The 25012-nt window shown below is 44.9% G+C and overlaps 1 protein-coding gene across 3 annotated transcripts in view; it reads left to right on the top strand.

The window, feature by feature from the left end:
• The window catches only part of TIAM2 (TIAM Rac1 associated GEF 2), a 310343-nt gene that overhangs the window by 192076 nt on the left and 93255 nt on the right, over positions 1 to 25012 (top strand). For all 3 annotated transcript variants that reach the window (XM_064360523.1, XM_064360524.1, XM_064360525.1), the window contains 4 exons: positions 394 to 566; positions 4169 to 4393; positions 22238 to 22423; positions 23099 to 23245. In XM_064360523.1, the coding sequence (XP_064216593.1) occupies positions 394 to 566; positions 4169 to 4393; positions 22238 to 22423; positions 23099 to 23245 (731 nt within the window). The remainder of the gene's footprint in view (positions 1 to 393; positions 567 to 4168; positions 4394 to 22237; positions 22424 to 23098; positions 23246 to 25012) is intronic.

Genomic DNA, 25012 nt, shown 5'->3' with positions numbered 1-25012 from the left:
CTTAACCTTGGCAAAATAAACTTCTCAATGGATCGAGACCGTCCCAGATACTTTTTGGGTTACAGCAGAGTGGGCTAAATAGCCCTGCCTGCCTTAGGGCCTCTATGGGGATTAATTAAGCCAGTACATGTGGAGTACTTAGAAGAGTTAAGCAATGGCTTACTGGTTGGTATTGTTACTACTGATATGACATTTACAAAGACATCTCATTTTCATTCAGGTTCATTTTGATACAACTAGGTGTGCTTCGGATGCCACTTTTCCTTGTTTACCATGTTTCTATCACATGATTGTCTCACTCAGGTGTTTTTAAAACTGTGTCACTTACCTTCCCAGTCCTTTCCCGCATCTCCAGGCCTGACCGGGATGTTCTTTTGCTTCTCTGTTTCACAGGATGCACGCTGCTGTTTTATGAGACGTATGGGAAGAATTCCATGGATCAGAGCAGTGCCCCTCGCTGTGCTCTGTTTGCAGAAGACAGCATAGTTCAGTCTGTTCCAGAACATCCCAAGAAAGAAAACGTGTTCTGCCTCAGCAACTCCTTTGGAGATGTCTACCTTTTCCAGGTACTGCTGGTGCTTTGTAACTGGAGGTAATAGCTTATGTATTGTAGCCGGGTGCAGTAGCTCATGGCTGTAATCCCAGTGCTTTGGGAGACTGAGGCAGGTGGATCACCTGAGGTCATCAGTTCAAGACCAGCCAGGCCAACATGGTGAAACCCCGTCTCTACTAAAAATACGAAAGAATCAGCTGGGTGTGGTGGTGGGCGCCTGTAATCCCAGCTACTCAGGAGGCTGAGGCAGGAGAATCACTTGAACCCGGGAGGCGGAGGTTGTGGTGAGCCGAGATCATGCCATTGCACTCCAGCCTGGGTGACAGAGCAAAACTCCATCTTAACAAAAAAGAAAATAGCTTATGCATTGCCAGAATAAGAAGGAACAGAAAAGGCAAAACTTGGAAATGAAATAAAATAAATGCTTAGTCAGGCTTTGGATTTGGCCTTAAGCAAGAGAAATTGGCCTCTGCTGACTGCCAAGGGCACTGGGCCATCACCAGTGCAGTCATTCACACAGAGGGCATTTTTCAGGTGCCTCTGAAGTCCCAGGCTGTGGCCCAGGAGATGCTCACTGGGACACAGAGAAAAAATCATGATCCCTGTTCTGAGGTAGCTTGTGATCCAGTGAGTGCAATGGTCAAGATTCTCAGATTTGGGGCTTTTTAAATGAAGCTTGGAGAATATTGATGGGAGAGGCTTGGGTTCTTCCCCACGAATCTCAGTGGATGTCAAAGATTTTCAGGAAAACCCTCATAGGCAAATGCTATGAGATCTCCTTTCCCTGTGGAAGTGGTCTTAGGATCTTAAGATTCAGGGTATCTACTGTTAAGAATTTTCAGTGACTTTCTAGCCAATGAGATGTCATAGAGCACAGTGGTACTGAGCCATTGGCACTGGGGCCAGGCTTAGGTTTGAATCCTGGCGCTTTTGTTAGTGTTGAGTTTGTAACTGATCTTGGAGCATGTCGCAGGCTTCTCTGAGCTTTGGGCCTTTTGACCAGTAGGATAATAATGGCTTACAGGATTGTTGTAAGAGTAAATAACATCATGTGTGTGTGTTAAGTGCTAACAAAATGCTAATTATGGTTATTAATTCAGAAGAGGTGAGAGTGATAGCTGAGAAGTGAACTGTGCTTCTTAAATGCCTCCCAGCCTATATCCAGCACTTGACGTAGACACAGTGTTGGCTGAAGGTTCCATCTGACTGGAAGTTTTATGGAAAGCCTCATAAAGCCTGGGTTTAGATCTCTCATAAAGATGGTCCTGGGTGCCCTCAGAAGCCCTGCAGAGTATCTGTCCTCTAGGCTGACTTTGGGAGTCTAGAATGCTCTGAAATGCTCCTCTTGGGACCAGCACTGGGTAAACTCCCTGGGCCTTTAGTTGTGCTGCTTTCCCAAACTGACTTGACTAACTAGAGCCGGGGCCTGAGATTTGATTTTCACTTTCCTAACAGAAAGGTTACTTAAAACCTTCTATGATGCTTTAAAGCAAAGTAATCAATTTATGTTAGTCTGAATTGTAGGGAAGGTTAAAAAAAAAAAAGCAAAATCTTAGGTGAATTGTGTGTGGGCTTCTTAGTGGTAAGTGTGAAATGAACGTTTTATTTTGTGATTCAGGCAAAATGCCCTTAGTTTTAAGAGTTTTCCCTCCTGTGATCCCAGCACTTTGGAAGCTGAGGCAGGAAGATGGCTTGAGACCAGGAGTTTGAAATCAGCTTGGTCAACATAGCGAGGCCCCATCTCTACAAAAGAAGAATAAAAAAATTAGCGGGTCATGGTGGTGCATGCCTGTGGTCCCAGCTACTTGGGAGGCTGAGGCAGGAGGATCATTTGAGCTCAGGAGGTCAAGGTTGCAGTAAGCTGTGATTGTGCCACTGTACTCCAGCCCAGGAGACAGAGTGAGACCTGTCTCAGAAACAGTAACAACAGCAAAGTTTTCCCAGGTGGTCCTAATTGTGATCCCAGAGGCCACTTGAGGTTTGACCCTGTGACTCCAATGTGTGTGGTTATTTCTGGACATCAAGAAAACTGAAAGTACTTTTCGGTCTGCTTAGAATCAAACCTGTTTGCCTACTGTGCTTCATTCAAACTTTATTGTTTTTAAAATATTTTTTTCTTTAAAAAAAAGTTATTATTATTATTTGAGATGGAGTCTTGCTCTATTGCCCAGGCTGGAGTACAGTGATGTGATCTCAGCTCACTGCAACCTCCACCTCCTGCATTCAAGCAATTCTTGAATTCCTGCCTCAGCTTCCCAAGTAGCTGGTATTATAGGTGCCCGCCACCACAACTGGCTAATTTTTTTTTTCTTTGTGTGTTTTTAGTAGAGATGGGTTTTACCATGTTGGCCAGGCTGGTTTTGAACACCTGACCTCAAGTGATCTGCTCGCCTTGGCCTTCCAAAGTGTTAGGATTACAGGCATGAGCCACCACACTGGGCCTATTATTATTTTTTAATTGACATGGGGACTCCCTATGTTCCCTAGGCTGGTCTTGAACTCCTGGGCTCAAAAGTCCTGGGGTTACAGGTGTGAGCCACTGTGCCCAGCCAAAAATAAAATATTTTTCTTTTATAAAAGTAATATATTGTCTTTGTGTTAGAAGTCGTTGAAAAGTAGAGAAAGGAGGAAGCTTCCTATATTCAAAGACAATAGCATTATTTTGTTTCCCCTCAATATACTTTTTTGTATTGAGGTCATACCGTAGATGTAATTTTATATCCAGGTTTCAAAACTTCATATTCTAGTCCTAATGTTTACTCATTCTGTTAAAATTCTGAAGACAAGCATCCTTTTATTTATTTGTTTATTTTAAGACAAAGTCTTGCTCTGTTGCCCAGGCTGGAGTGCAATGGCGTGCTCTCAGCTCACTGCAACCTCCGCCTCCTGGGTTCAAGTGATTCTCCTGTCTCAGCCTCCCAAGTAGCTGGGATTTCAGGTGTGCACCACCACACCCACCTAATTTTTGTATTTTATGTATTTATGTATGTATGTATGTATGTATGTATTTATGAGACAGAGTCTCACTCTGTCACCTGAGTTGAAGTGCAGTAGCGCAATCTCAGATCATTGCAAACTCCACCTCCCGGGTCCAAGCGATTCTCATGTTTCAGCCTCCCAAGTAGCTGGGATTACAGGTGCATGCCACCATGACTGGCTAATTTTTGTTCTTTTAGTAGACAGGGTTTCACCATGTTGGCCAGGTTGGTCTCCAAATCCTGACCTCAGGTGATCCGCCCGTCTCGGCCTCCCAAAGTGCTGGGATTACAGGCATGAGCCTCCGCGCCCAGCCAAGCACCTTTTAGAGAGCGGCACAGTGTTTCATGACTGTGTCTACCCTGTTGTCCTTATTGCTCCTGTGTTGTGGGCCAGCGCTTGTTTCTAGCTTTAGTTCCTGTCCTATTCAGGGCTCTAGGATGCTTTCTGCTCTGCTCCTGATCTTCTCTGAGTCCCTCTGAACCTGAGTTGAATGGTTGAATGTGTTTTTGAAATTAAACAGCTTTTCCGGAGTGCAAGTACTTCTTGGGTTTACACATCCAAGCCCAGTCTGCCATTTTGGAGGGCATTTTCGGGGTAAAATGATCTGAAACAGGTTTTCTCCCTCCCTGTGTGCAGGCCACCAGCCAGACAGATCTAGAAAACTGGGTCACTGCCATACACTCTGCTTGTGCGTCCCTTTTTGCAAAGAAGCATGGGAAAGAGGACACAGTGCGGCTGCTGAAGAACCAGACCAAAAACCTGCTTCAGAAGATAGACATGGACAGCAAGATGAGGAAGATGGCAGAGTTGCAGCTCTCCGTGGTGAGCGACCCAAAGAACAGGAAAGCCATAGAGAACCAGGTACTGTTTGTGTACACCTGCGTCTCCTTCCATTGCTCATGTCGCTTGCACAGTGACTTGGTGGTATTTTTTGGCTCACATGTTGGTGGTATTTCTTACACCCTGGGGGAGATAGTTTCTGTGACTTTTCATTTTAGGTACCTAATGTTTGCCGTGCTGTGACATGGGTGATATGATATGCTTTACAATCTTTGGTGGCTCCATGTATATACTGAAATATTTTGTGACCGAAACTTAATTTCTCATTTTTTCTTCTTTTTTCTTTTCTTTTTTTTTTTTTTGAGATGGAGTCTCGCTCTTATTGCCCAGGCTGGAGTGCAATGGTGCAATCTTGGCTCATCACAACCTCCGCCTCCCGGATTCAAGTGATTCTCCTGTCTCAGCCTCTAGAGTAGCTGGGATTACAGGCGCCTGCTACTATGCCCGGCTAATTTTTTATATTTTTAGTAGAGACAGGGTTTCATTATGTTCGTCAGGCTAGTCTCGAACTCCTGACCTCAGGTGATCCACCTGCCTCTGCCTCCCAAAGTGCTGGGATTACAGGCATGAGCCATCATGCCTGGCCCCAAAACTTAATTTCTAACTTGAATAGTGCCTGGTGGATTCACTCATATATTGTTGTTTTCTGGAAAAAAAAAAAATCCCTGCAATAAAGCCACTAGAAGTTTAGATAGGTAAGATTCTAATATGATGGTTTTGGAAAAAGTGGTTTGGTATAACAGCTGTTTCTGTGTTTGTGGATTACAGAAAATGAGTAATTTTTCTGTTTATAACAGAGAAGCAGCTAATGAAATGCTTTCTTTTCTCTGCTCTGGTTCCACATTCTTATAATAAATGTCTGGTTCCTATGCCGTTTGCATTTTAGAGAAGGGAAGCAGTTTGAAAATTTTTATTTCCCTTTGCTCAGATGACCTAAACACTTAGACAAGTGTTAGTGGAATTTCTAGCAGCCCTATCTTAAGTCAGGTTTCCTAGGAGACAGACCTTGAGAGAGATTTAGATGTGAGAAGTTTTACTGGGAATGCTCTTACGGACAACTCCAGCTGGAGTGAGGGAGCAGGATCTGGGGACAAGTTCCATTGTGATGCAGCCTGTCCCAAAGCGAGCTGTGGAGCTGGGAGGGCCATTCAGAGTTTGGAGGCAACAGGCTGCCGTGTTCCTCTCAGGCCAGCAGGGCAAGGCAGTTCCCTTCAGCAGATGTCACTTTCCATGAGGGGATCTGTGTGAGCTAGAAAAGGGAAGGAATGCCTCTGTTTTGAAGGGGGATCCAGGTGATGCACTGTAGAATCCGCAGCAGCTCCCCCAAAACAACTGATCAACTGTCAAATGACCTGGGAGCTTGAATGAGGAATGGGATGAAGATAGATAGTGGGCAGGTTCTTGAATTTTTCTTCCTTTAATTACTTGGTAAGTTATTACAGAGAAACCAGGTTCTTTAGAGAAAAAAAAATTCATGGTGACAGAACAATTTAGACATATTGTGACTTATTAGAAAGGAATTTTGCATATGGTGTTTTATTTAAATTGCAAATTACATCATATCTCTGTTTATGCCTGAATGTTTAACCTCGTTTGGAAATTTTTTCATCTGTGTATATATGAAAAATTCTGCATGAGGCTGGGCGTGGTGGCGGACGCCTATAATCCCAGCACTTTGGAAGGCAGAGGCAGGCAGATCACCTGAGGTCAGGAGTTTGAGACCAGCCTGGCCAACATGGTGAAACCCATCTCTACTACAAATACAAAAATTAGCTGGGCATGGTGGTGGGTACCTGTAATCCCAGCTACTCAGGAGGCTGAGGCAGGAGAATCGCTTGAACCTGAGAGAGGCGGAGGTTGCAGTGAGCCGAGATTGTGCCATTCCATTCCAGCCTGGGGACAGAATGAGACTCTGTCTCAAAAAAAAAGAATTCAGCATGAGTAGGAAAAAATTTCTGTCTAGAAATAGGAAACTGCTCGAAGGCATGTATTCACTGATATGTTGAGACTTTGGAACACTGCATCAATTAGCAATAGCAAAATAACCAAATAATTCCCACCTCTGCCCCTCATTAATCTTCTGACTATGTCTACCTTTGCTCCTCCTTTGCGCATATCTGCTGTTGTCTTTCTCCCTTCCCAGTTCTTTCTCTTTTGCTTATTTTCCCATCTGCAAACGCTGGTGTACCTAATAGACGCATTGGGCTTAAAGAAATAAAAATAATTATAAAATATGGACCCCGTTTCTAAGAAATTATCATTTAGTTGGAGAGCCAGCCTTATGAATGTGAAACTGAAGGACATTCTAAAATGGTCTAAGTTAGGTGACAGCTGGTGTAGTTATCAAATATGATGGGAGATCGGGGATTGAGGTTGTACTGTGATCCTGAGGAAATGAAGGGTTCCCGGATGGTGTTAAAACATTGTTAAGAGGCGTGAAGGATTTCCAGCCTGGAGGGGGTTGAGTGAGCATGGAGAGATAAGCATGAAGTGACAGAGTGGTGGCTTGGGGCTCTGGAGCACACTGGAGGCAGAGGCTTTGTTTGGAAAGTGATGAGAGCTGACAGTCAGGTTGGACAGGCAATGCAGCTGGTTCAGTCTGTGTCTTGGTCTGTAACAAAGTACTGTAAACCAGGTGGCTTATGAACAAGAGCAATTTATTTCTCAGAGTTCTGAAGGCTGAGAAGTCCAAGAGGCTGGCAGATTCAGTGTCTGGCGAGGCCCTGCTTCCTGGTTTCGTAGAAGCATCTTCTTACTGTATTCTCGCGTGATGGAAGGGGCAAGGGATCTTTCTGGGTCCCCTTTTATAAGGCCACTCACCTTTTTCATGAGGGCTCTGCCATTATGACCGTCCCGCGCAGTGGATTAAGCAGCGAAGGATGAAAGACACCGTAACTGAATGCTTGAATCACGTGGTTTATTGGCACACAAACAATTCTGAGCAAAGATAGATGTTTTATCCCCATTCTCTCTACACACGACTCCTGTTTTTCACCCTGTTAGGAACAGGTTGGGGATCTTAGATGAATAGGCACAGCTTTGGTCGCAGAGATCCTCAGGCATCTGGTAGTAGCTTCCTCTGGCGTCCAGGCTGGAATGCTGAGGCTGAAGCGTCCAGTCGAGGAGATGGCAAGCCTGACTCCGGGTGCCTTTCTGAGTGGCAGCGTCTCGTCCGCACGAGTCTGTGTCTCAGCAGAGCAGTCCGAGCTGACTGAGGGCTTCTCTTTTTATAGTCCCTGTATGGGTATCCACCTGTGTCTGGTTATCTTGAAGGTTGGCGTGCCCTAGCATGTGGTGTCGTCCCAAATTGGAATATCCCAACACAGTTGGTCTAAACAGATTTGGGCATTCTGGGCATTTTGGCAGCCAGTTGCACTTACAGTAACTATGATAACATATTCACACTACACCTATGAATTGCAGTCGTAACAATAACCTAATCACTGCCCCTTTTAAAAAGGCCCCATAGCCAGGCACGGTGGTTCAGGCCTGTAATCTCACCACTTTGGGAGGCCAAGGCAGGTGAATCATGAGGTCAGGAGTTTGAGACTAGCCTGGCCAACATGGTGAAACCCCGTCTTTACTAATAATATAAAAAAATTAGCTGGACTTAGTGGTGGGTGCCTGTAATCCCAACTACTTGGGAGGCTGAGGCAAGAGAATCTCTTGAACCCAGGAGGCCGAGGTTGCAGTAAGCTGAGATTTCGCCACTGCACTCCAGTCCAGGCGACAGTGAGACTCTGTCAAAAAAAAAAAAAAAGTCCCATTTCCTAATACCATCACCTAAAGCGAAGAGGTGGGCAGATCACGAGGTCAGGAGATCGAGACCATCCTGGCTAACATGGTGAAACCCTGTCTCTACTAAACATACAAAAAATTAGTTGGGCATGGTGGCATGTGCCTGTAGTCCCAGCTACTCGGGAGGCTGAGGCAGGAGAATCACTTGAACCTGGGAGGCAGAGGTTGCAGTGAGCCGAGATTGTGCCACTGCACTCCAGTCTGGGTGACAGAGTGAATCTCTGTCTCAAAAAAAAAAAAATGATTTCAGTGTATGTATTTTGGAGGGATACATTCAGCCCATAGTGGTCTTGTGTGCAAGGCTTAGATGGTAAGGTTTATTTTATACTCTGCATTCAAGAGGGGGTGTAGGTTTTTAAGATGAGAACAAAGCATGATGACAGTATCTTTGGAAGATTAATCAGGTAGCAGCTTGGAGGACAGAGTGGGGCAAAAGGTGTCAGGCAATGGAGGGCGCTGTGCTGGGTGTGCAGATACAAGGGCCTGGTCCCAAGTGACACAACACTAGTTCAACAGTTGACATGGAAAATGTATACGGGGGTGCCTAATTTTCTGCAATTCTATAGAATCTTAAAGACAGTAACTTATATCCTTGAATGGAGCTGTTGCTCAACCAGGATATGCCATTGTTTAAAGAGTACCTGCTGGCAAACTCCAAAGTACAAAATAGTTTTAACAAGGAAGCTGAAACTGCCGGGAAGAATACAAGCGGTGGAAGGCGTTTGGGGTCCAAGAACAAAGCTGCTGATGTTGCTGGATCTGGAGGGAGCGCTGTCCTCTCAGGACCCGCTCACACTAGGAGTTCAGCTCCCGGGGCCGTGCAGCTCTACCTCCCAGCTCTCTGTCTGTGTGGATGTAGGGTGTCAGGCCATGGGAGAGGTGAGGGGACAGATCAACTGAGCCTGAAGGAGACACAGTTTCCCCAGTTTTCTTTGTACCATGTCTCACCCCTGGTGCTGATTTTCCAGGATCCAGCAGCCACAGTCTGTCTATCCTGAGATGTGACTTGTGGATTCGAGCGTCTCAGAGTGTTCAGAGCACCCCAGTCAAAAATCTTATCCTGACCGTAATGGAGAAAAGTACGGTTTTAACTTTTCCTGGCTCTCTTAAACCCATGTATGCCTAGTGTTCCATTATTGTTCCAATAATGGAACACTAAGCATGTGGGAATTATTTATATCCTACTGCTCAGGGTCATCACAAAGGTCTGATTTACTTACTTACTTAATTAATTAATTTAATGCATGGAGTTTCATTCTTGTTGCCTAGGCTGGAGTGTAGTGGCGTGATCTCAGCTCACTGCAACCTCCACCTCCTGGGTTCAAGTGAGTCTCCTGCCTCGGCCTCCCGAGTAGCTGGGATTACAGGCACATACCACTGCACCCGGCTAATTTTTGTGCTTTTAGTAGAGACAGGGTTTCACCATGTTGGCCAGGCTGGTCTTGAACTCCTGACCTCAGGTGATCCACCTGCCTCGGCCTCCCAAAGTGCTGGCGTTTACAGGCATGAGCCACCATGCCTGGCCCAAGATCTGATTTTAAAAATTCAAAAAATTGCAACCTCAGGCATACGTGGGTTATGTTTAACTTTGGAGCCATATTTCAGTCCTGTCAAAGGGATGCCCAGCTTGGAGTTTTCAGGTCTTTGCATAGGGTCGAGTGTTCAGGTCTCGGGAGAGAAAAGGGACATTTGGCAGCACTGAGAGGCTTGTAGCCTGTCATGTGCGTGGAGGTGGCAGTTGAGGGGGTGTGTTTCTTTGTGGCCACAAGGAGGCTAAGCAAACATTTTTTTTAATTTAAATTTTCTTTAAATGTAATTATATTCCCTTGTCCATAGTTTGTTTAACTGATGACATCATAGTTGGTGCTATTCTCTGATTAAGACAGGAGGTTACTTTAACATAAACCCTTACATAAATCCAGGGGTCTGGATGGTTGAGTGGCCTGAAGAGAAGCTGTTTTGAAGCATGAGAGGAATGATCACTTGTGGCCCATTATCCATCCTTTGACAGAATCATCACTTTAGTTATTTTAAGCACACCATCCTAATACTACTAATTTTTCATTTTTGGCTCTCATCTCTCCATAGCCCTGGCTCTAAAACCCCTTCCTGCATCTTCCCCGTGCCCCCTTCTCCCAGCCCCCGCTGCACACGCATTCCCTTCTCATGTTGTTCTTGTGAGTTTCTGGTAACAGACAATTGGGACTGATCTTAGAAATTTTTGGCTGGGAACGGTGACCCACCACTGTCATCCCAGCACTTTGGGAGATTGAGGCTGGAGGGTCACTTGAGGCCAGAACCTCAAGACCAGCCTGGGCAACACAGCAAGATCCTCTTTCTGAAAAAGATAAAAAAAAAAAAAATTCTACCTGAAAATATTATCCTCACCATATTGCACTCACTCTTTGAGATTATGATTTAGCCACGTGTTCCTGAAGGGCTTTGCAGCCCGTAGCCTGAGTTATGTTTGCTGTGCCCATTGTCCTTGCTTCCTTTGTCAGCAGATCGTAAAGAAAGCTGTTTACTTTGTGTGTGTGTGTGTGTGTGTGTGTGTGTGGACAGAATTTTGCTCTGTTGCCCAGGCTGGAGTGCAGTGGCACCATCTCGGCTCACTGCAACCTCCGCCTCCCGGGTTCAAGCAATTCTCCTGCCTCAGCCTCCTGAGTAGCTGGGATTACAGGCATCTTCTACCACACCTAGCTAATTTTTGTATTTTTAGTAGAGATGGGGTTTCACCATGTTGTCCAGGCTGGTCTGGAACACCTGACCTCAGGTAATCTGCCTGCCTCCGCCTCCCAAAGTGGTGGGATTACAGGCATGAAACTACCACGGCTGGCCAAGAGCCGTTTACTTTTTACCTGCACACACAAAGACTGGGAAACATTAAGCGGGAACGAATACTTGCTTAGAATTGCTTTTATAAGATATTGGACAAAAAACTGTTAGGTGAAGCTGCAGAGGCAAAGGTACTTACAGATCAAGACCAATTGGGACAGGGTCTCCAAAATATTCCCTGAGCGTTCAGTTTTCTCTAAACTCCCTTTTAAAAACGTCTGAAAGAGAGCAGTGCTTTACCCACTTTGCATTTTCAAACCTCAACAAATATACATTTATTTATGTAGCTTCCTCCCCAGCGGGTTTATCTGAGAACCTCAGATGGAGTCATTTCTAGCCTAAAAATAGAATGTACAATCTAGATTACATCATGCAAGAGAAATTCTCTGGAACAGGTTTTCTTTGAAGTACGTGGGTGGAGAAGTTCCTTTTTGAAATAAAAAGGCAGTATCACAGTTGTAACGAACCGGCTGAGCTGCGTAGTGTCAGTGGTCACAAGCTCTGGGGTGTCCTGGGCCCCTTGGGTGTTTCTGGGGCGGATGATGCAACTTTCATTTGAGCGTGACCAATGTGGACCAGATCATGCCGCCATGCACACGTCAGATGGCCTTTGAAGTTCCCAGGGAGGGAGAGTTGTAAATTAAGTCCAGTTAGTACTTTATTTTCCTTTCTGCTTATTATTTCAAATAAGCAAACAGGGACAAAACCTCATCACCCTTAGGCAGCCTTGGCATTCTCCCAGATGGCGTCCCCCATCCTGCCTCATTATGTGTGATTCCTAGGGGAGCCAGGCCCGATTCCTGTGGTTAATTAGGCTGGAGACGGGGAGGTGGTTGAACTACCCGGGTTCGGTGGGGAAAGAGGGAGGGCTTGCTGGTGGGGTTGGGACTGCTCTGGGTTTTGCAAAACGTGGGCCTCAGTTTAAATATTTATCTAAATACAGTTTTAAAATCATAAAGAGGATGGACTGCATTTAGAGAATTGGAAACTGCTGAACAGAACAATGAGAACAAAGCTTTGAGAAAATATGAGGGTACTATGGTGTATTTGGGGATGATGGAGGGGGAAGCAGTTTGAGGAACAAACCACTGGAGAGCAGCATATTTGTGAGGGCATTTGAGGGAGATAAAGCCAGATTGTGGATGTGTTGGGTGAAGATGTGAACTTTATTCCGTAGACAGTAGGGAGATGGTGAAAGTGAAAGTGTTGTTTCATCCTTTTTTTTTTTTTTTTTTTTTCGCAGAGTCTTGCTGTGTTGCCCAGGCTGGAGTGCAGTGGCGCAATCTTGTCTCACTGCAACCTCCGCCCCCTGGGTTCAAGCGATTCTCCTGCCTCAGCCTCCCAGGCAGCTGCGATTACAGACGCGTGCCACCACACCCGGCTAATTTTTGTATCTTGGTAGAGATGGGGTTTCACCATGTTGGCCAGGCCGGTCTTGAACTCCTGACCTCAAATGATCCTCCCACCTCAGCCTCCCAAAGTGCTGGGATCACAGGCATGAACCAACGTGCCCAGCTGGAAGTGATTTTGGCAGGAGAATAAGAACATTTGGTTTAGTTCAATGAGCGTGTGTTCAATGCATACTCTGGGTCAGGCAAGCGTGCACAGATTGGAAATTCAAAGAAGTCACTGTCTCTGTCCTCAGGGTGCTGTCAGTCTAGCAGGTGACAGACAGTTGAGCATGCAGTTTTGACATAATACAGTGATTCAGTGCACATGGCATTCCAGTTCTGTGGAAGATGGAAACAGGAAATGAAGCCTCATGTGCCGTCATGGAAGACCCTGGAGGAGGAATGCCAAATTGCTTCTTGAAAAATGAGTTAGCTAAAAGGAGGAGGGAGAGGGGTCTTCCAGGCCAAGGCACAGCGGGAGCAAGGGCAGTGTGGTCTTAGGTAGGTGGTGAGAGGTAGACAGGGGAAGTAGGACTGTCTGTCACTCTCTCCTCCTGGTACCGCTGCAGAAGCCTCCAATTTCGCCCTTCGTCCGATGCATCTTCCATATAACAGCCAGACTGGATTGCATCTGAAAAGCACATCTGGGCCGGGGCGTGGTGTCTCACACCTATAATCCCAGCACTTTGGGAGGCCGAGGTGGATGGATCACTTGAGGTTAGGAGTTCAAGACCAGCCAGGCCAACCTGGTAAAAGCCCATCTCTACTAAAAATACAAAAAGAATTAGCCAGGTGTCATAGCACACGCCTGTAATCCCAGCTACTTGGGAGGCTGAGGCAGGAGAATTGCTTGAACTCAGAGAGTGGAGGTTGCCGTGAGCTGAGATCACACCACTGCACTCCAGCCTGGGCAACAGAGTAGTATGTCTCAAAAAATATAATAAAATGAAAATTAAAAAATAAAAAGCACATGTGATCCTGTGATTACCAGATAAAGTCCCTGATAACCTCTCCCCACCTTGACCTTTATCTGCCACTCCAGACCTCCTGTGGAGCCCTGAGCTCCCCATTCTGCTCCTTACTTTGGGTTTTACCCCAGACAGAGCGGACTTCTGTGCTGTGTACAAATGTGCCCTGCTCCCCTCCCGCCCTCTTCATCTGGCTCACCTGTCTTGACTATAACAAGGGTTTAGGAGTCGCCTTCTCCAAGGCCCCGACCTTGACCACTCTCTCACCCACTCCGTCAGGAAGCCCCCTCTCCTCCCACAGTTCTCTGTGTCTATGCCACTGCTCTCCTCTGTGGCTTTGTAATGATTTCTTCGTGTGCAAGGTTGCTCCTGCTATAAAACACGTGCTCCTGGAGGAACTGTGACTTTTCCATCTCTTAACCCTCGATGCTTTGCTTGAGTTCATGAATGTATGGATGCACCTCTGTCTCGTCTGTCCGAGGATGCTTTCCTCTTTACTGCTGGAACAGAGTTCTCTGAGTCAGTCCCCACCCACTCCCCAGTGTTCTAGGCCTTCCTGCTTCACCCCTGGGTAGCAGCACCCCTGTTCTCACACTCCCCCTCCCTGTTATCTCAGGGCTCCACCCAGAGGCCACTATCATATGTAGTTTCACAGTAATCCACAAGGTAAAGATGTAGATATAGCACCTGTTTGATGGATGACTAAATAGACCCTTAGGAGAAGTACATTTCTTTTCTTCTTCTCCTCTTCTTCCTTCTTCTCCTCCTTTTCCTCTTCTTTTTCCTTTTTTAGAATTAAAAAATATTTTTAAAAATAGAGACAAGTTCTCAGTATGTGTCCAGGTTGGTCTCGAACTCCTGGACTCATGCAATCCTCCTGTCTTGGCCTCCCAAAGTGCTGAGATTACAGGAGTGAGCCACTGTGCCCAGACGAGAAGTACACTTTCTGTATAAGTATCGTTTACCAACTGATTGCATCACTGGAGCTCCAAGAAGTACATTTGCTAATGTCACACAGCTGGTAAGTGGCAGAGCTGGGATTTGGACACAAATATGTGCTCCTAATTCATGGGCTCTACTGCTCCGTAAGACCTGGGTAAATCAAATGATGCTTTGCTTGCTAACTAAACCAGGTGATGAATTGTTTCATACAGAATGGAATCCTTGGCTGGGTGCGGTGGCTCATGCTTATAATCCCAGCACTTTGGGAGGCCGAGGCAGGTGGATCACGAGGTCAGGAATTCAAGACCAGCTTGGCCAACACAATGAAACCTCGTCTCTACTAAAAATACAAAAATTAGCTGTGTGTGATGGTGGATGCCGGTAATCCCAGCTACTCTGGAGGCTGAGGCAGGAGAATTGCTTGAACCCGGGAGGCAGAGGTTGCAGTGAGCCGAGATTGTGCCACTGCACTACAGCCTGGGTGACAGAGCTAGACTCTGTCTCAAAAAACAAAACAGAATAGAATCCTTGATTTACTTGTTTTTATAACTTGGATTTTTCAGGTTGATTTGATGGGAATTACATTGATTATAAAACTGAGTGAATTTTTTGGTATGGGAATTATATCTCAAAGGAAAAAAGAGTAAAACCAAATCTCTCAACTTTACCCAGTTGTTCCAACTACTGGTAAATTTTAGTGTCATCTGTGTCACTGGCTGGTTCTTCTATGAAGATACATTTTAGTATTTGGAAAGCACGGAATGGGAGTTTTTCAGCTTCTTACACCAAGAAAGGAACAGGAATTATAGGACAGACCTAGTAATAGACAAATGACTACATGACTAAATGGCAGAAAATATTTTTCTAGAACTACTGGGTGTGGCAGGAATGTACTTGTCATCTTTTCTAAAAAATGTTTCACTTATTCATTTGTTATTTTTAGCATTAGACTTCATCCCTCTCCCTCCCACTTTACTACAGGAGACCATAACCTTTCAGAGTTCATTAAATGATAGAGCTGTGTTAGCAGTCAACAGGAACATTTTGCATTGAATTTGTGCCAGTGTTTAAAAACGAGTGTTCCCCTGTAATCTGGTTATTAGTAACTTCCTTTATTACAATGAAAGAAAGTCTTGTCATTTCTATGCTTTGAGCATGGACATTAAAAGAAACAAAAGCTCAATCTATGTAGAAGTTATTTATTTTTATTTTTGACAGGATCTCACTCTGTCGCCCAGGCTGGAGCATGCAGTGGCCCTGTGTAGGCTCACTGCGGCCTCGACCTCCTGGGCTCCAGCTATCCTCCCACCTCTGCCTCCCACATAGATGGGACTACAGGTGTGTGCCAGCTGCACCTGGCTAAGTTTTGTATTTTTTATCGAGATGAGGTTTCACCATGTTGACTAGGCTGGAAGTGTTTTTTGTTTTTCTTTTTATGTCGTATCTTGATGTTTATCTCTTAAGAAAAAAAGGAAACATCTAGAAACTTAGGAAAAGAGGGTGGGGTGTCTTGGATTAAAAGGGACTGATTTTGGGCATTTTGGTTTTTGATAATGTTAGGAAAAAAAAATCTCCAGAAACACTTTGATAAATGTGGTCAGGTAATACATGACCGTTTTAGTGATGATTATCATTATCATTGAACTGTACCAAATCTGTAAACTAAATTATAGCTAAGAGACTATCTTTTATTTTTTCCTTTACCCTTTAAAATATGTATCTTTGTCTTTTCCTTTATGCCACCTTCTGAAGAATTGTTATAAAATGTTTTCCTTGGCTGGAAGGGGTGGCTCCCACCTGTAATCCCAGCACCTTGGGAGGCTGAGGTAGGTGGATCACGAGGTCAGGAGATTGATACCAGCCTGACCAACAGGGTGAAGCCCTGTCTCTACTAAAAATACAAAAAAATTAGCCAGACGTGGTGGCATGTGCCTGTAGTCCCAGCTATTTGGGAGGCTGAGGGAGGAGAATGGCAAAGGTTACAGTGAGCCAAGATCATGCCACTGCACTCCAGCCTGGGCCACAGAGCGAGGCTCTGTCTCAAACAAACAAACTAATTAATTAATTTAATTTAATGTTTTTCTTTCAAGTTAATATTACTTTAAATTTGGGCTGACTTTGAATGTCAAGGCTGATAGGATACTGAAATGTAAAGTGTTCAATATAAATAGGGCCATAAATGAGAGTGTGGTAGTCTTAACCCCCTTCTCTGTAGGATACCTGGGGCTATATCGGCAGAGAGAAAGTTGACAGGTGAAAATGTGAGTGAAAGTTGCTGAGCTCACTGTTGGGATAGTGCACAGGCATCTGCCTTACGAGTCAGAAGACCTGGGAATCAGGGGCCCCATTGTAGCTATTTGCGAATGTCCCTGTCCCCCACATGTTGTTCACATCAGAATCAGCTTTGGGTCTGCTGCTCCGGTAGGGCGAGCTTTTTACGTGACCCTGGTCAAATCGCTTCTCTTCTGAACTTAAGTCTCCACTGCTGAGAAATGAAGGTATGGTAATATCAACTCCTTTGCAATTTCATTGAAAATGTTAACAGCCTTTCTAAATACGATAAGGTCTCTTGTGAGCCTGTGGGTCCAGTCCTCCTTCCTCTTCCTTCCCTCCAAGGAACCCGAGCATCTGAATCCAGGGCCTCACCATATTTTTCCTTGAATATTCTTTCAAGTTCCTCTCTACAACTTTGGTGAGTCTGTGGAAAGAAAAGTCAAATATTTCATATTGATTCTTATTCAACCACAAATCTTCTTTTAAGCTCCCTGACTGATTCTTTCTATAAGAACTATGACCTTAGAAATAAGATGAATATTATCTTTCAGTAGGGAATAGGTATGTGAGTAAAGGTGGCAGGCCTGCCACAGAGATCTCCAGGGATGAGGGCTATGTGAGTCAGGGGTCTCCAGAGAAACGGAACGAGTAGGATGTGCCTATACAGGAAGAGGTGTGCGTGTGTGTTTGTGTAGCTCCGGAGAGAAAGAGAGAGATCTATAATAAGAAATAGGCTCATGCAGTTATGGAGAAGGGCAAGTCCCAAGATCTGCAGGGCAAGTCAGTAAGCTGGAGACCTGGGAGAGCCAATGGTATAGCTCCAGTCTGAGTCTAAGGCATGAGAATGAGGAGAGCCGATCGTGTAGTTCTAGGCTGCAGACTGGCAGACTCAAGATTCAGGAAGAGCCCATGTTTCAGTTCAGGTCCAAAGCCAAATCCACAAAAAAAGAGCCAGTGTCCCAGTTTGAAGGTTGTCAGGGAGGAGGGGTTCTCTATTCCTTGAGGGGGAGTCAGCCTTTTTGTTCCCTTCAGGCTGTCAGCAGATCGGATGAGGCCCACCCACATTAGGGAGGGCAGTCCGCATTACTCAGCCTACCCATTTAAGTGTTAATCTCACCCAAAACATCCTCAGACACATCCAGAATAATGTTTGAATAAATAGCTGGGCACCCCATGTCCCAATCAAGTGAGTACATAAAACTAACCGTTACACAGGTGCATCCCTTTGAGCTTAGGAGTTTGAGGCCACCCTGAGCAACATGGCAAAACCTGGTCTCTACTGAAAAATACAAAAATTACCCAGGAGTGGTGGCATGCACCTGGGGTCCCAGCTACTTGAGAGGCTTGAGTTGGGAGGATCACTTGAGCCTGGGAAGCAGAGGTTGCAGTGAGCCAACGGCATGCCACTATACTCCCAGCCGGGGTGTCACAGTGAGACCCTGTCTCAAAAAACAAGATGCTCCAATCAGAATAAGAATAAGAAGGGTAAGGAACATTCTGAAATACAGTAGTCATAAGGTTACTTTTCCTTTGCGTTTTCTACTAAATTAAATTTTAAATGAACTCTACAGTATACAGTTTATTGAGATACTGGTTGTCTTAAAACTTAATAAGGTATAATCAAGACAACAAACATCTTGATTTTTATAAGGTCGCCTTTGGGCTATTGGGGTGTCCCAGCCCTGTCACCTTTCTGATAAACGGAAGCCTCTGAGTCCATGTTCTTCCTGTGAATTCACCTGTATTTTGTCCCAAGCTTTGAGTGGAGAGGTCTATGAATGCTGAAGATTATTAAAGTGTTTCTGATAAAACTTTACGATTCCCCACTTAAACCCAAGAGGCGGAGGTTGCGGTGAGCCTAGATCGTGCCATTGCACTCCAGCCTGGGCAGCAAGAGCAAAACTCTGTCTCAAAAAAAACAAAACAAAACTTTATGATTCCCTGTGTATCCTTTGGGACAGAACTGTCTACCTCTCAGTGCTGCTTTGATGTGTAGCCACACAAATACATTAAATAATACTTTTAAAAATACTTTTAAACTACAGGATTCAGTGCAAATACAAGAGATTGTCTTCTTCCCCAGTCTATGGTGATTAGCATAGACCTGGATTTTATTTTATTTTGTATGTTTTTTGTTTTTTTTTTTCCTGAGATGGAGTCTCACTCTGTCGCCCAGGCTGGAGTGCAGTGGTGCGATCTCAGCTCACTGTAGCCTCAGCCTCCTGGGTTCAGGCGATTCTCCTTCTCAGCCTCCTGAGTAGCTGAAATTACAGGCATGTGCCACCACACCTGGCTAATTTTTTTGTATTTTTAGTAGAGATGGGGTTTCACCATGTTGGTCAGGCTGGTCTTCAACTCCTGACCTCGAATGATCCACCCACCTCAGCCTCCCAAAGGGCTGGGATTACAGGCATGAGCCACTACGCCTGGCCTTTTTTGGCTTTTTAATCCACCGTAGATGGCATCGGCATCTTTGTCTTCTGGTATCCATTGACTCATTCATTTTCTTTTTCTTTCCTTTTTTACTTTTTGGAGACAGTCTCATTCTGTTACCCAGGCTGGAGTGCAACGGTGTGATCTCGGTTCACTGCAACCTCCACCTTTTGGGCTCAAGTGATCCTTCCACCTCAGCCTCTCGAGTAGCTGGGACTACAGGCATGTGCACCACCATGCCTGGCTAATTTCTGTATTTTTTGTAGAGACAGGATTTCACCATATTGCCCAGGCTGGTCTCAAACTCCTGGGCTCAAGCAATCTTCTTTTCTTGGCGCCTCTAAGTGCTGGGATTACAGGCACGAGCCACCATGCCCCGCCAATTCATTCATTTTCTTTCCTTTCATATCTTCACCCTCCATACAACCTTCAGAAAATACCTGATAAACTGTTTTACACTGAGGCATAAATGAGTGTAATAAACTTTAAGGCATTATCCAGTCTAGAAATACCTATTAGAAGACAAAGGAATCCATCTATAATTGTGGATTTTCAGGAATCATCTGGAGAAAAGATGTTTAGGAAACAGGACTGAGAGTTGTAGTTTTTACTGAACCTTAAGTAAGGTGTCAGTTTGTACCCATCCTTCACTCTGGAATCTAGAATTCTCTAATATGGCAGGATCAGGAAGAGACTTGCAGTTTCAATTTGAACTGTCTTGTTAGTCTACAACAGAGGTGTTCTAGACTAGGAAAGTAAACTTTCACTTGAGTGGGAGGATCACTTGAGCACAAGAGGTGGAGGTTGCAGTGAACTGAGATCATGCCATTGCACTCCAGCCTGGGTGATGGAGCGAGACTGTCTCCAAAAAGAAAAAATGGAAAAGAAAATGAAGGAGTCATTGGATACCAGAAGGTAAAGATGCCCTTGCCATCCACAGTGGATTAAAAAGCCAAAAAAGACCGGGCACGGTGGCTCCTGCCTGTAATCCCAGCCCTTTGGGAGGCTGAGGTGGGCAGATCATTTGAGGTCAGGAGTTCAAGACCAGCCTGACCAACATGGTGAAAACCCATCTCTACTGAAAATACAAAAAAAAATTAGCCAGGTGTGGTGGCCCACACCTGTAGTCCCAGCTAGTAAGGCCGTGCACTAGAATCCCAGGAGGTGCTTATGAAATGTAAACCACCCTAGGCCTCAGACCTAATGGATAGAATCTTCAGGTGTAGGACCTGGGCATCTGCATTTTTAAAAGCCAACAGGTCATTCTGTCCATTCAAGGCTGTTATCAGTAGGCCACCACATTTGCTAATATGGATATACAGGATCTTAAGTGAGGTTAAATTCATTATGGATGTTGACATTGTTTCAATGCACCTTGAAACTTCACTGTTTTGCTGACAAATGATGATCAAGAAATTCTTTGTTTAGATCTTGTGGCTGTTTTTCTTCCATGCAGAAAAGTTGTGTAGCAACCACCCTAAGAAATAGATACAGAGAACTTGGAGGAGGTCTGGGGAATGCCCAGAATTTGTAGTACTTTTCCATGGGGAGAAACTGGAGGGAGCAGTGCTGGAAATCCTTCAAAGTATCATTTATCCAGAATGAAGGATTCACACAGAAAGCTTAGTGTGAAAGGGGAGGATCCCTTTGGATGCTCAACAACATGGCAGAACTAGAGATGTAACTGCTGCATCTGAAATGACGTCATTCTTCACACTGAATCCTTTACTACAGGCGCTCACTGACAGACCTTCTCTCGAATGTTGAGATTGCACTCAGGACCTTTTGAATCACAGCTTTCTGTTCTTCTCGTTCTGCTGAGTCCCTGTTTTGGCAAATCACAACAGCCTTTCTTCACCTATTATTAACAATTTATTTTGCATAAAGATAATACTTGTAGGTAATGCATTTTGACATCCTTGGAAGAAAGGAAAATGGCTCCCAGAGTTTGGCTGCATTTATTATTATTTTTACTTTCCCTTTTTTTGAGATGGAGTCTTGCACTGCACCTGGGGTGGAGTGCAATGGCATGATCTCAGCTCACTACAACCTCTGCTTCCCGGGTTCAAGTGATTCTCCTGCCTCAGCCTCCCAAGTAGCTGGGATTGCAGGTGCCTGCCACCACACCCAACTAATTTTTGTATTTTTAATAGAAATGGGTTTTCACCATGTTGGCCAGGCTGATCTCAAACGCCTGACCTCGTGATTCACCCACTTCGGCCTCCCAAAGTGTTGGGATTACAGGCGTTAGCCACTGCCTTCCAGCCTTGGCTGAATTTCTTTACCAACTCATGACTTAAGTTTTGAAGAAGCACATAGGAACTTCTGTGGTGTAAACGTCTGTATATACTTCAATTTTATTTAGATGCACAGATGGCGGTTATTCTCCAAGATACTTAGGAGTATTCTAAGTAAAAGTTCTATTTGTCCTTATCCCTGAAGTCCATTTGCTTCATATTGTTTTGAGTCATTTACTGAGAATGAACAGAAACATAAAGTCACTGCCTTTGTTTATCTGGCATCTGTTTGTGTGCAGTGCAGTTAATCCAGTTTAGGATCAGGGGCTGTAAATGTGAAGGGAAATGAAGCAAAGTGAAAACGCTGACTTGCAAGTTGCATCCTGTTTTAAGTCAGGATGGTTTAGAGTGCTGGCATTCTCCAAAGATCATGCCATTTTGGCGTGTCACCATATTGGGATCACCGGCTTTTTGTTTTTGTTTTTTGTTTTTTTGGCTATCCTGATGAAGTAAAGTATTGGATGACCCAGTGTATCTTTTTTTCTTTTTGGAGATGGAGTGTTGCTTGGTCACCCAGGCTGGAGTTCAATGGTTTGATCTCGGCTCACTGCAGCCTCCATCTCCCAGGTTCAAGCAATTCTCCTGTCTCAGCCTCCAGAGTAACTGAGATTACAGGTGTCTGCCACCATGCCCAGCTAATTTTTGTATTTATTTATTTATTTATTTTAGTAGAGATAGGGTTTCACCATATTGGCCAGGCTGGTCTTGAATGCCTAACCTTCATTGATCTGCCCGCCTTGCCTCCCAAAGGGCCCCATGCATTTAGATGGAGGGATTGAGATGGGGTGAGAAGGGAGGGCTAATTTAAACCATGCAGACCAGCTGAAACTAATTTTTCCTTCAAGTTTGTGAAAGGGATCACATTTTCATCTCAACCCATGAAAACTTTTAATTTTTATTTAAATTACCTCTGTTTTTTTCTTTAAGATCCAGCAATGGGAGCAGAATCTTGAGAAATTTCACATGGATCTGTTCAGGATGCGCTGCTATCTGGCCAGCCTACAAGGGGGGGAGTTACCGAACCCCAAGAGTCTCCTTGCAGCTGCCAGCCGCCCCTCCAAGCTGGCCCTCGGCAGGCTGGGCATCTTGTCTGTTTCCTCTTTCCATGCTCTGGTAAGTTCCTGAGGAAGGCTGCCTCTGCAGCATTTGGGGAGGGTTGCGGATGCTCCCCCTTTTTCAGCTGGTTGCCATCAGCGCTTGTGGGACTTGACCCAAAAACTGACACCTAGAGGCCAGGTCACCCAGAGGCCACGGGCCTGGGTATGAAGGAGACCAGACGTAGAGCCCCCAGTTTCTCTACTGCTCATTCTGGAGTCCAGCAGCTAGTGGACGGTTACCGCATGTTCATATCTGTACGCCTTTCTGTCTGTGCCACCCCATACCATCAGGAAAGTGGGATCCTGGAGAGGTGGCGACAATGGCGTGGAGATTAAAGGGTGGATTAAGGGTTGTTTTCTCTGTCCCGCAGAGCGCCCTGTTGGGCTTTCTGCAGTCGCTCCCATTTTGGTGGCTTCTGTGTGTTATGCTGGCTCAGCCAGGGGGTCTGTGGGTGGTTTTGCTGACACTGCTGCCCACTGTGAAGAGACCTGAATGTCATGACTTGTGTTGTCCAGATGAGAGCTGTCTATATAGTGGATGCTTTCCTGGTATTTCAGACATGCAGGAGCTTTTGGCCATGGCCGGAATGCATTTATAGCAGGCAGAGCTCACTTCTTTAGGGCAACTGTTAATTGTCTCTGCCACTCAAATACTAAGCCTTGAGATCTTTAAAACTGTGTTTTACGTTAGGTATGTTCTAGAGGTGACTCTGCTCTCCGGAAAAGGACACTGTCACTGTCCCAGCAAGGGAGAATCAAGAAGGGAATATTTTCTTCGTTAAAAGGGCTGGACACACTGGCCAGAAAAGGGAAGGAGAAGAGACCTTCTATAAGTCAGGTGAGCTCTTCAGCATGGGAACAGCAGACTAGAGTGAAATTCCTGAAACCCCTAATTTTCAGCCTGCCATAAATCATCAATGTTCATTCTCTGTTAAGAATGAAATCAGGCCAGGTGTGGTGACTCACACCTGTAATTCTAGCACATTGGGAGGCCAAGGTGGGAAGATCACCTGAGTCCAGGAGTTCAAGACCAGCTTGGGCAACATAGTGAGACTCCATCTCTACAAATAGCTGGGTGTGGTGGCATGGGCCTGTAGTCCCAGCTACTCGGGAGGCTGAGTTGGGAAGATCGCTTGAGCCTGGGAGGTCCAGGCTCCAGTGAGCCGTGATTGTGCCACTGCATTCCAGCCTGAGTGACAGAGCAAGACCCTGTCTCAAAAATAAAAATAAAAGTTGGTTTAAAGGAATCAGTTCTTAGCATGCCCTTTTTTTCCCCCCTGACAAAACTGCACAGGTTGACGCATCTATCCTGGCACTCCCAAAGAGGTAGTCACACTGTGTGCAGTGCTTAAGAACAGAAAAAATAAGAATAATCAGAAAATAATCTACACTTTTCCTTCCCTCTAGTACTAATATTCATTTACTCATAGATTTTATATTAAAATGAATGTGGAAAATTAATAATCAGAGGAGTAGCAGCTACATTCTGTTGATAGTGCTGTGGATTTTGCTCACTAGATCCTTACAGCATGGCCTTGGGGTTTTGTCATCCCATTTTAGAAATGAGACTGACAGTTGAAGAGGTTACATCACTTACCTTGCCCTGTTCACCAGCACCGAAGGGCAGAGCGGGGGCTCATTCCTGCCTAAGTCCACAGTCATGAAACACTGGACGATTGCTGGTGCTTATTTTCCCTTGGGGAGGGGTGGCTCTTGTAACATTTTCTTTTTTTCTTTTTTTTGAGATGGAATCTTGCTCTATCACCCAGGCTGGAGTGCAGTAGCACGATCTTGGCTCACTGCAACCTCCATCTCCCGGGTTTAAGCAATGCTTCTGCCTCAGCCTCCTAAGTAGCTGGGACTACAGGTGTGTGCCACCACATCCGGCTAATTTTTGTGTTTTTGGTAGAGATGAGGTTTCACTATGTTGGCCAGGCTGGTCTTCAACTCCTGACTTCAGGTGATACATCTGCCTGGGCCTCCCAGAGTGCTGATTACAGGCATGAGCCAATGTACCCAGCCTCTTGTGACATTTTTATCAAGGAAAAATAGCCTAAGCCCATGTTGGTGAAATGTGGCCCAAGTTTCGTAAATTGTTTTCAGAACATTTTGAATATGTGAATTTCGTGATGCACCTGTATTTCATAATGGGGAGTGTATGATAATGAATTTCATCTTGCTGATATGTTTTAGGATTATTCTGTTTCAAAGCTATTGAAAAGATAAGTTATATGTTGACCTGATCATTCAGATGAATAGGGAAAATGTTTGCAATTAAATCCGAAAAAGTTTTTGCTTTTATTTTGAATGAGCTGCTGTTTTTCTGATTATGCTTTCAATATCATAGGAAAAAGAGTCACATTTTATTGGATCTTTGTTTTCTAATTTGCATACGGCTATTTATTTTATAACGCTTTTGTGAATTAGGTAAGTAAAAGGGCTAGGATCAGTTCCTTTGACTTGTTTAAAACCTTGAAACAATAAAGTTGGAGGTGGCGGGAGTGGGTTTGTTGATTAACAGACAGCAGAATCACAGGAAACGTCAACGTGGCCACGCTTTTGTATACTCATATACAAAAATAATACCAGATTTTAAAATTGTGGT

This window comes from Aotus nancymaae, unplaced genomic scaffold, assembly GCF_030222135.1.
Source record: "Aotus nancymaae isolate 86718 unplaced genomic scaffold, 86718_ANA_hifiasm-v0.15.2.pri h1tg000040l, whole genome shotgun sequence".
In the NCBI taxonomy this organism is placed as follows: domain Eukaryota; kingdom Metazoa; phylum Chordata; class Mammalia; order Primates; family Aotidae; genus Aotus; species Aotus nancymaae.
Note: the sequence above shows the minus strand (reverse complement) of the source record. Positions and strands in the feature narration are given on the sequence as shown.